General features: G+C 39.2%; 1 protein-coding gene across 1 annotated transcript; it reads left to right on the plus strand.

Annotated features, from left to right (window-relative positions):
• The first annotated feature begins 9582 nt into the window (after positions 1 to 9582).
• LOC110894174 (exocyst complex component EXO70A1) lies at positions 9583 to 11767 on the plus strand. Its single transcript, XM_022141365.2, has one exon. It carries the CDS (start codon positions 9712 to 9714, stop codon positions 11554 to 11556), a length of 1845 nt encoding a protein of 614 aa, XP_021997057.1. The 5' UTR covers positions 9583 to 9711; the 3' UTR covers positions 11557 to 11767.
• The last annotated feature ends 246 nt before the right edge of the window (positions 11768 to 12013 follow it).

Raw genomic sequence — 12013 nt, forward strand, 5'->3', positions numbered from 1 at the left:
CCATAAACTTACACACCTTGTTTCCCCATGTAGGGTGACTTGGTGATTTCAACTTCAAACAAACAGCTCTTCACGGGATTATCAAGTTTGAAGCTTGCAAAAATGTGAGTACACTTGACCCATTTTCGTTTTACACATTTTTTTGTGTAACATGTTAGCTTATTAAAATCACAACACTTAAACTCTACCTTTATGCACAAACAATCCAATACATGCATGCATATGTTATACTTGATACGTCTATCTAGGTTAGTTCGTTTTGTGATTGAACCTGTCATTAACTTCGATCAAGCCTACCCTTGACATGTATAGCACTATAGGAGTAACGCACCGTCTGTGAACGTTGGGTTATGTTAAGAATCTTTTACTTGCATGAACTTTGGTTTGACTTGTTTATCACGTGCTAGATTTACGTTAATCTTGAATAACATAGTTTGCCATGTGGATTCGTTTAAACATTTTTTTATACTTATGCTATGTACTTAAAACTCGTGTACTCGCCAATGCTTTTTATGTTGAACTATACTTTTAACATGTTGTAGGTTGATGATGATGATTATGACGAAATCTAGTAGGGACGACCTTAGAAACACATATTGAATTACTAGATTAGTTTACTTTATTTTTGTTGAACTTTGTTGTATTATCTTTCAATGTTGTACTTGATTTTCATGTTGTATTTAACAATTATTGATATGATATGAAATCGGTTTTGAATTAAACATTGTCGCAAATAGTGTTATGTGTGATGAGCAATCTATTTCGTTTCACTCCGATCTTTCCGCCATCGGTTGGGGTGTGACAAGTGAAGGGGTTCACCGCCCTTCACCCAACAACCGCTCTGTTTACCCCTAATTAATTATTTAAATAATAAATTAAAGACGTTACTTTATTAGGAATAAAATAAAGTCAAAGCATTTGACTAGTGGTTTTAATTTTACTCTGATTTTCTTCCATGTTAAAGTCGGCCTCAGGGGTTTGGAGAGATATAGCGCAAATCGGTTTGGAGTTGGGTAAGCGAAACATTGTTCGGGACGAAAAATTCTTTTGTCAGGTGGGGAAGGCTGCCTTGGTAAGATTCTGGAAGGACAACTGGCTCGCTGAGGTATTTTGGGTAATCGGTTCCCGAATCTTTTTGCTATGTGCAAAAATCAAAACATAAAAGTTAGAGTTAAATGCCTTGTTGGTCCCTGTGGTTTGCGAAAATTGCAGACTTGGTCCTAATGGTTTACTAATTACACACTTGGTCCCAGTGGTTGTAATTTTTAAACTCGCATGGTCCTTAACACTAACTTTTGTTAAATTTCCAGTTAAGTCTTTGTGAAATTATTAAATTGTCCCTGAGCAATAAAAAGAATCAAAAAAGAGATGGGCTCATCCATCATCTTCTTCTCCCCCATCTTAGATCAAACTCCACCCACCAAACAATATACCACCTATCTGAGATCAAACTTCACCCACCAAACTTAGTTCCTTTCTTTTAACACTAAATGTTCTCAACACCCAACAAAATTTATAATAAAAAGGATGGATCATCAGTAGTAGAGCGACAAGATTGCTGCAAGACAAACCCATAGCAAAGCAGCCAATCGAGTGGCAGAAGCAAACAACCGTTTGCCATAAATCGATCTTGAAAAAGGCCGTAAAAGTGGTGGTCACAGGACATATGAGTGGTGGTAGTCACCGAACCGTTAGCGGACATACCATGTGGTGGTCACCCACCAAACTTCACCCATCAACATCACGCGATGAATATTCAGATCTGACAGTAGATCAGACGGTTGTGGTTTTCTTCGAAGGCAGGCGAATGGGGGTGAATCGTGAATCTTGATGGTAGTGGTGTTTCTCGTCGGAGCCCGCAGAATCATGAAGCAGCAGGGGAGACGAGGCTGGTGTGGTGGTTAACGGTGGTGGTGGCCTGCTCGGTGGTGGAGGTGTTCGGTTGTGGTGGTGGCTTTCGATGTTAGTGGGCGTTTTGGTGTTCGGGGGTGGAGGTGAGAATTGGCGGAAGTGAGACGGTGGTAGTGGGTGTTCGGGGGTGGAGATGAGACGGTGGTGGTGGTGGGTGTTCAGTGGTTGTGGTTGTGATGCTTGTATGAGAAGAGAGAGACCTGTGAAAACTTATATAATTTGGTGGGTTTTGTTAATAAGTAAGGGTATTTTGGTTATTTAACATGGACTTAACTGGAAAACTTAACAGATGTTAGTGATAAGGACCACACGAGTGCAAAAATTACAATCACTAGGATCAAGTGTGTAATTATTAAACCACTGTGACCAAGTCTGCAATATTTGCAAAACCACAGGGACCAACCAGGCATTTAACTCTAAAAGTTATGGACTGTGTATTAGACTGCGGGGGATTGGGGTAGGGGAAGCCAGCCAACGCTGGCTAGCCCACTCCGTGCCAGCGTTGACTTGGCGTTGCCCAGCCAGCGTCGCTATGGAGCCCGGAGTTGGGCAAGGGGCGGGGTGAGCTGGCTAGCTGGGATTGGGTGGGGAAATCCGACTGTTGGGGGGTAACCGTTAGCCAAACGGCTAGTTAAATAAAATTTTTTTTAATACCTATAAATACTACCCCTTTTTTACATTTTTACCACTTTCTCTACATCTCTACTTCTTCTATCTCTATATTTTTATAAATTTAACCCACATCCTCTACAATGCATTCTTTTAACCGTGGATACGACCCGACCAACCCTTTTGGATACTAAGAACCCCCGAACCCTAGCCCGTCACAAAACCGTCAACCAACAAACCGACCTAGTGGCCCTTTTATCTACTCACCGCTTCCCGACCTAGCGGCCGCCGCGTCGTACATAGGAAACTGTGTTTACACGAATTTTCCATACGACGAATCATCTATTCCCGTCATTAACCTTTCCCAACCCGATTCGGTTCCCGAAACACAACCGCAAGACGTGAGCGGTTCGTCATCAAAACCCGCGAAAAAAAAGTCACAAAAAAAACGGATGAGAAGAAAGCCATAGCGGCCGCTCAACGAATACAATTAAAGTGGACGCAACAAGAATAAACCGTTTTGGCAAAATGTTATATCAACGAATCGCAACATCCAATTGAAGGTATTTTTTATATAACAATATTACTTTTTTAGTTTTAATATATTTTTTTATAACGCCTAATTTTTTTTTTTGGAATAGGGAATTCACGACACCGCCAACATTTTTGGGATTCAATTAAGAAATCTTTTCACACGCAAATGAGAAGCGAGGAGGTGTATTGTGAAAATGATAGCCTCTCGTCCAAGTGGGGTGACATAAATACACAAGTCACCGCGTTAAATGATTTTTCCATAAGGCGAGGACTTCGCCAAGAAGCGGTGAAATAGAGGCGGACTTTATCAAGAACGTCATTCTAGCATATAACAAAGACAAACGCGAGGACATGAAATTTCTCGCCATGAACATTGATCACCTTAGCGGCCCAGAATTGGAATTGACATTGAAGATAAAACAAGAAATCTTAAAGAAATATGATATGGTCGAATCTTGAAGTATTTATTTTTCTTTTTTTTATTTTAAGTAGTTTTTTTTTCCTAATTTAATTTGCAGTTTTTTAAAAATTATATTTAGTATTCTGTTTTAGTTAAAATAAAATTTAAATAGTTTAAAAAAATAAAAATGACACATGGCTGGCCACGCCAACCCACACCCAGCCCGCATCATCCATGTGACCCCACCAGCTTGCCACTTGTCGCTCAAAGCCCCAACCCAAGTCCCCCACTAGATGCGGTGCCGGACAGGATTCGGTTAACCACCTATGTGTTGAGCATGGTTGTAAAACAAGGTCTTCAAGGCCGAGTACTCTTCGAGTAGTCGCTACAAGGTAGGCTACCGAGACGACTTTCTTCAACTCCGCCTAATTACTCGGATCAATAAAAAGCAGTCAACCTCGACCAGAATCGGATCTAGTAGGTCAACTCGGGCCAAGTTTGACTTAAAAAAAAATAAAACATAAATTCTATACCTATCATATTAAAGAATGAATATTATTTTCACGTATTTTGTTTTAAATATTAGTAAATTTATGTTATTTGACTTATATTTAATTTCTGAAAACTAATTTCTTTATAATTTAACACGTCCGAGTACTCCCCGAGTATTCTGCGCCTAGGCCGAGTACTCTCAACTCCCCGCTCGACCGACTAGAGAGCGCCTAGCGACTTTTGCAACCATGGTGTTGAGTGCTTCTGGGCGCGGCTGCTATGGTGGCATGTCTTCGGTTGACTGAAATATTCAGCTCCGACTGAATAACAAATCTTTAAGGGTGTCCGGGGCGTACGCGGTAAGCCCCTTCGGTGAGCCCCTTCCCCGATCGGGAACACCGCCGCCATCAAAGCGGGGTCCCGATTCGGGGTGCATTTTGTGTGTGTGTTCACCGATGACATTTCGCGAGGATCGAGGAAATTAGACCGTTGACAACGGTCGGATTATTAAAAAAAAAAAAAAAATTCAAGTTTTTTTTAAACTAATATAAATACCAAACCACAACCATTATTTTTTATACTCTCCAACCAATCTCATTCTCTATATTTTTTTAAACTCTCCAACCACAACCATTATTTTTTATACTCTCCAACCAAACCCCATCCACTTTTTATTTTTTATACACCGAGCAATGGAGAACCGACCCCGCGAGGCCAAGAAAAAAAATAAGGGGCGGGTATCGAAACCGTCTCGAGATGGTTCGAGCGGTGCAAATGCTCAACCACAACCCCCTTACGGATACACTTCACAACCCCCGTTTTATTTCCAACAACCTCCACACCCCTCGTTTTACAACACCCAACAACCCAACTTCGGCTATTTTCAAAATTTGCTATCAATGGACGCTCCTCCTCAATCCCCCGCCTTCGACCCATACGCTTATCGTTCTCCACAAGTTCCTTGTACACGAGGAAATGTCGAACGTCCTCTACCGGTTTACGACGACGAGGACGATGAGGTAGTGCCCGAAACTCAAAATTTGGGCGACGACGACGAGGAAGATGAATATAATGTGGACGAAGAAGCGGGCAACGAAGAAGACGCGGCTCGAGAAAAAAAAGGGAAAACGGTGAGCGAAAAATGGACAAAAGAACAAGAAGAGGCGTTGGCGAAGGCGTGGGTACATTGTTCTACCAACAAAAAAAAGGGCAATCAACAAAGTCGCGAAAGCTTTTGGGGTAAAATTTTAGAGCACTTTAACAAAAGTGTCGGTGGAAGTAACCGGACCGTTCATCAAGTACGGTCTAAATGGAACCCGATGCATTCGAAAATAAACTTTTTCAACGGCCTATACCAACAAGCGGTAAAAATTATATTTTTTTTAACGTTGCATATTTTTTATTTTTTTCCTAAGTTCATAGTTTTTTAACACTTTATAATTTTTTTTACTTTATAACATGTAGGATCGCACACGAGCAAGCGGATGTCAAGATCTCGACGTGATGAAAATCGCGTTAAAAGAATTTAAAGAGAGATTTCCAAGCGGTTTTCAACACATCGAGGCGTGGGAGGTCGTTCGAAAACACGAGAAATGGGCACAAGTCCCATTGATGGGCGAGGAAGGTGAAGGTTCGGCACATAAAAGAAAGCCCGTTGACGTAGACTTTTCAATACCGGATATGAACGAAGATCCCTCGCCACAAAGACCACAACGGCGAGACAAGCGTCAAGCTACATCGTCCGAGGGAAGCTCGGCCGAGTTGGCGGCACAATTCAAAGTGTACACCGCCATGAAAGAAGCGAAGCAAGCGGTAGAATTGGAGGCGATCGAATTGAGGAAAAAAAGAGAGTCGGAGGCTCGCGAGCTCATATCGGCACAACTCGAGACGATGAAAAACTACAATTTCGATCGAGATATGAAAACCTTCCTTAAGCCGCACGACGATGTTCCGCCAAGTATGTTGCCGGTCATCCTCGCCCGAAAGCGAGAAATCGCTAACAAGTACGGGTGGCCATGCGATTTCTAGTTTGAATGTATTTTTTTTTCTAGTTTGAATGTATTTTTTTTTCTAGTTTGAATGTGTTTTTTTTTTTTCTAGTTTGAATGTGTTTTTTTTTTTCTAGTTTGAATGTATTTTTTTTTAAATTTAATGAAATGTCTTTTATATAAATTTTTAAACATCCATAATTTTAACAAAAAAAAAAAATAATAATTTTGAACTCACCTAATAGGTGAGTGCCGCCATCAAAAAGGGGAATTAGGGGAGTGTATTAGGGGAATTGACGTGGCACCATGTGATTGGTTAGGTGTAAGATGGGGGACTCACCTATTAGGTGAGCACCCCTTACACCCTAATAAAGATGCTGGAGGACATTAAGGAAGAGACTCTTTGGTGGATGATTAAATGGTCGAAGGTTGCAGGGTGACTCAGGAGAAGTGGTATAAGTTTGATTGATTTTGGTTAGGTGGCTGTTGGGAGGGGGTTCTGACCTTCTGTTGGTTCGGTGGCCCCTGGTCCCTTTTGTTTTGTTGTTTGGTAATTGGTGGGGAGTTTTTTGTGGGTTGGGTTGATTTAGTTCCTTGTTAAGCTTTGGTTGTTCAAAAAAGAAAAGCTAGACAATTTTAATACGTTCATGGCATACTAACAGTTGGTGATTGGTGAAGTTAAAGTAAAGTTATAATTTTCTTTTGATTTTTCTAGTGATAAAAACTTATCTGAACCGACATATTTTAAATTTTTGGAAAAATAATTGGATGATAATATAAAGAAATAGTGCTTGGAAGTAATGAAAAAGATTGCAATAAGCAGCTGTACATCACACGTGCACAGCGGATTCAGAGAGATACTGTCCACGGCCTCGTGGAGTAGCAGAATCTAAACTGGACCCTAATTAATTTGACAACTAATACACTCGATAACCTATGTTTACATTCATGTGGGATCATGAATATTTTTTTTTTTTTTTTTTTTTTTTTTGAACGGCAAATTTGGATCACTGACGGACTACTGGAGTATCATCGTGCCACCAGCAGAACCACCCGATCATATCCATCTCCACTAGGCAATAATGCCTATACACCAATTCAGGAGGAAACCCAATAAATCTGGGAAAACCAATATGATGTCATATTCTTTTTTATCACGAAATAATATTATTTTTTATCATAGTTAAGGTGTAATGATTCTATTGTACACAATGCAAAAGTGAGAGCTTGTTTGATAATCTTCTGTTAAGAGGATTTACATCCAATCTACCAAATTATTCAAGAGAGCTTTTATTTTATGAAATGTGTTGTAGACTTATAGGCAGTTGTAAGTTGGAAGAGCATCCACAATAAGGATGTTTTTAGATGATGTTTTTAAGTGCCATGTGTGTGTTTGCCCAACCAATAAGATTATTTCTCTCTCAAAACCATTTTACAAACCATAAAAACACTAATTTTCTATTATCTCTCCTCTCTCCTGCCCATAAATTTCTCTCTCTTACCCCCTCTTAGAGCATTCACATCCAACCCCCTAAAATTATACATACATTCTACTAAAAAACAACTCCTATATCAATATATTTCCACTAAAAACAAATACTTTTTCTCTCTCCTTTTCAATTAAATAATATTTTATACCTTTATCATTATATTTTTCTCTCTCATTCACTCACAACCACTTTCAATATATATTAAAAAATTATAGTGGGTGAACAGTGTCCCCCCAAATATACAGATGAACAGTAACATTTTCTCTCTCCTCCACTCACAATCACTTTTTATACTTTTTATATTTTAAAAACACCACACTGAGAATATGATGCCTTGGATGTGAATGCTCTCAAAAACAAAATACCCATCAAATATTTATCTTCTCTCTCCTCTCTCCTACATCACACTCACAAACCTTTATTCCATACATTTTTTTCTCACATACACCACTACATTCTCTCACCTCCACCTTACACCCTCTCTCCTTAAAAACACAAAAAAATATCTCTATTGTAGATGCTCTCATTTTTTCTCATTCTTCACCACATACATATTCACACACTCTCTCTCTCTCTTCCAACTCATTACCTCTCTCCTGCACATCATCTTCTCTCTCCTTAAAAATACCAAAAAACAACCTATTGTGGATGCTAAGTGATTGTGAGTAGTGGAGAAAGAAAATGTTAGGAGTAGAGGTGGTCATCACTTATCATCACTCATAACATCCAATTAAGTTCTGTCACGTCATCAAGCTTTATTCTATCACTAGTGATGGATTTTAGTGGAAATGTGCACCACTCACCACACCCAACAATTTCCCTCACAACCCAACAATTTCCCTCAAACAATCACGCGGGTTGACGCGTTATCAAATCAACGAGTGATGAGAAGAAGTGGCGGTGGTGTATGGTTGATGAGAACGAGTGATGGGGGTGGTATAATGGACCACCCCGGGTCCTCTTACTGTTTCATCTGTAAATTTTAGGGGACACTGTTCACCCCCTATAATTTTTTAATATATTTTTTAAAATGGTTGTGAGTGAAAGAGAGAAAAAATGTAACAATAAGGTATTAAAACGTATTATTTAATTAAAATGAGAGAAAAAAATAGTATCTTTAGTGTAATATAGGGTAAAAATGAGGGGTTGAATGTGAATGCTCTAAGTCATCAAGATACCTGAATGATTAAGTGGTAGTATCTGAATTAGTTAGCATGTTTTTAAAATTTACCTATTAAGAGGTTTCATAAATCATTATGAAGTATTTTTTAAGTGAACTAAACATATTCTACCTTTAATCAATTCAGAGGTGGTCTTTGTAAAATCATTTAAGAGTTTACCTAACAGACTATAAAAATGAAACACTATTTCATCTAAAGTATAAAATATTTATTTCTAAGAAAGTTGGAGTCTGGTGGTAATAGCTAGGGTTGCGACGATGACTGTAGTGGTGGCAGATGACAACTATGGTAAGGGTGGCGATGGTAGTAGTTGTGACGAGGAAGTAGGAAACTTCACTTCCTTTATTAGTTCTTCATAATCTAGAAGTAACATTTATTTCTTAACTTGAAAAGATTTAGGAAATTCATTCTAAGACTATTTGTTATGGGAGTCGTTGGGGTACCACGTAGGTGGCCGTTGGGCGTTATACAACGTCATAGACGGGCACCATCGAGGGCGCAGGGGGTGGGGCATTGGTGTGCTAGTAGGCGTAGGGCGAGAGACGTTGAATGATGCAGGTGAGACGATGAAGATGCTAAAATATGAAAGTCTAATTATCTACATGACACCTACGTTTTTTTTTTAACAATTTTTTCTAATCTTACACTAGCAAGAATTTAAACCTACACTACTAAACACAAAATACGTAATGCCTACATAATACATAATGCACTTTTTTTCATTTTCCACATCACCAAAACAGCCTAATTCATCTTATTGTTCACAGAATCAGTAATACATTTAATTTTATTGTTATAAATACGTACTTATAAAAATAAATATCTTTTATGAATGTAAATCTTATTTTTTTCAAAAATGCTTAGCTGTGAATTACCACCACTCCACATGCAACATTTATAATAAACATTATACCTTCATTAAAAAATCCATTTTAAAATCGTAACAAATTCCCTCGACTTATTTAATCCAGAATGATTTTGTATTTTAGTTATTTTCTTAATCCCTCTCACATCGAAACAAATTATACATTTTGCCTCTCACATCCAACTCTCTTCCCATATTTAAAAAAAAAAAAAAACAACTTTCTTCATCAATCATCACCGTCATGGAACCACCGGAGAATGACATCATCACCGCCGAGCAAATCATCCTCCGGTGGGACACCACGGCGTCAGAAGCCGCCGGAGTCCGGATGATATTCGAATCCGACCGCGAAGAAGTTAAACGTTACTTACAAGCCGTAGATCAAATTCTAATATCCATCAACTCACCAACACTTTCAGACGATCATTCAAACAAACTCAACAACGCAATCCAGATCGCAATGGCTCGTCTCGAAGACGAGTTTCGCAACATCCTCATCACAAATTCAACTCCTATAGAAACCGAAACGAGCAACGAATCGATCTCTTTCACTCCAAAAACCACTCCGAGAACCAGCAGTTGCCGGAGCGATTCACCGGAGAAAAACGATATCAATAACTCAAAGAGAGACGACTCCATTTCCAGAATCAGTTCCGCTTCGTTTACAGACCGTAACGAACGGAGTGTGACGTTCGCTAGCTGTAGATCTATGAACAGCATTCGCGAACAAGATCTGTTACCTCCAGAAAGCATTGCAGATCTCCGTTGCATCGCTGAACGTATGATCGCTGCTGGTTACCACAGAGAGTGCGTTCAGGTGTACGGAAGCGTACGTAAATCCGTTGTTGACGGAAGCTTCAAGAAGCTCGGTGTTGAAAAACTCAGCATAGGCGATATTCAACGACTTGAATGGGAGGCGTTGAATGCTAAAATCGGTAAGTGGATTGTAGCTGCAAAAGCGTGCATAAGAGTACTTTTCGCTAGCGAAAAGAAGCTCTGCAAACAAATATTTGAAGATCTCGGATCAACGGCTGTAGATGATGCATGTTTCATGGAAACGGTTAAATCTCCAGCGAATCAGCTGTTTAATTTCGCGGAAGCGATTAGCATCAGCCGGAGATCACCGGAGAAGCTGTTTAAGATATTAGATTTACACGATTCGTTACTCGATTTGTTGCCTGATATTGATGATGTATTTGATTCGAAACTAGCCGAATCGGTTAGAATTCAGGCACCGGAGATATTATCCAGACTAGTAGAGGCTGCTAGAGGAATGATATCCGAGTTTGAGAATGCAGTGCTTCGAGAACCTTCTAGGGTTCCAGTTCCTGGAGGTACAATTCATCCGTTAACTAGATATGTAATGAATTACATAAGCTTGATTTCGGATTACAAGCAAACCCTAGGTGAATTGATTGTTTCGAAGCCTACAACCGGATCACGACACTGTGATTCTGGTGCTCCGGATATGGATTTCGATGAGCACGAAGGGCGATCGCCGTTTGCGCTGCATCTAATTTGGATTATTACACTGTTGCATTCGAATCTAGAAGGAAAATCTAAACATTATAAGGATAATTCATTGGCTCATTTGTTTATCATGAATAATGTTCATTACATTGTTCAAAAGATCAAAGGTTCGTCGGAGTTGCGGGAGATGATTGGTGATAATTACTTGAGAACTCTTACAAGGATTTTTCGGCAGGCGGCTACAAACCACCAACGCGCAACTTGGATAGGGGTGTTGCATTGTTTGAGAGATGAAGGGTTACACTCAACTGGAAGCTTCTCATCTGGTGTTTCGAAGAGTGCGTTGAGAGCGCGGTTCAAATCGTTTAATGCCATTTTTGATGAAGTTCACAGGACTCAAGCGTTATGGTTGATACCGGATGAACAACTTCGTGAGGAGCTAAGGATTTCGATTCTGGAGAAGCTAAGTCCAGCATACCGATCGTTTCTTGGGAGATTCAGGAATCATATTTCTGATAATTATATCAAGTACACTGTGGAAGATCTTGAAAATGCTGTGTTGGATTTGTTTGAAGGAAATCCTGTTTCTCAGCACTCTAGGAGAAAATCACATTGAGAGAAACAAAGATAAGTATTTGTAGGATACCACGTAGTTGCGCGTTGAATACAAAACCAGTTTTTAAGTAGAGAAACCGAGAACCGCATAATACACTTGTATGAAATGATTTGCTTATTTAATGGGAGAGGGAAAGTGAGTGAGATAGGATTTACATAATTTTATTACGCATTACAGTTAAAGCAAAAAACAAGTGTTTATGTGGTTCTTATAGTTTTCTATTTATTGTTGTTATTTTTTTGTATTGAAGGACTACCATACCATTCTTTGTATTCTTTTGGTATAAAAAGAGGTGACTTCTCACATGTAACCTGTTGTTTGTTCACCTCTACATTCATTTTTTTTGTTAAATCAACATGCATAAGGTTACTTGCTTCTTGCATTGCTAATCTTTTCTTCATATGGTGTTGATAAGAATTCATAACTACTAAATATAGTAGGTCAAATTTGGAATGGA

Source organism: Helianthus annuus, chromosome 12 (genome assembly GCF_002127325.2).
Source record: "Helianthus annuus cultivar XRQ/B chromosome 12, HanXRQr2.0-SUNRISE, whole genome shotgun sequence".
NCBI lineage: Eukaryota > Viridiplantae > Streptophyta > Magnoliopsida > Asterales > Asteraceae > Helianthus > Helianthus annuus.

What these genes read in the sequence shown, in the direction of transcription:
- LOC110894174 (XM_022141365.2), top strand. Translation starts at nt 9,712, where the DNA reads ATGGAACCACCGGAGAATGACATCATCACCGCCGAGCAAATCATCCTC.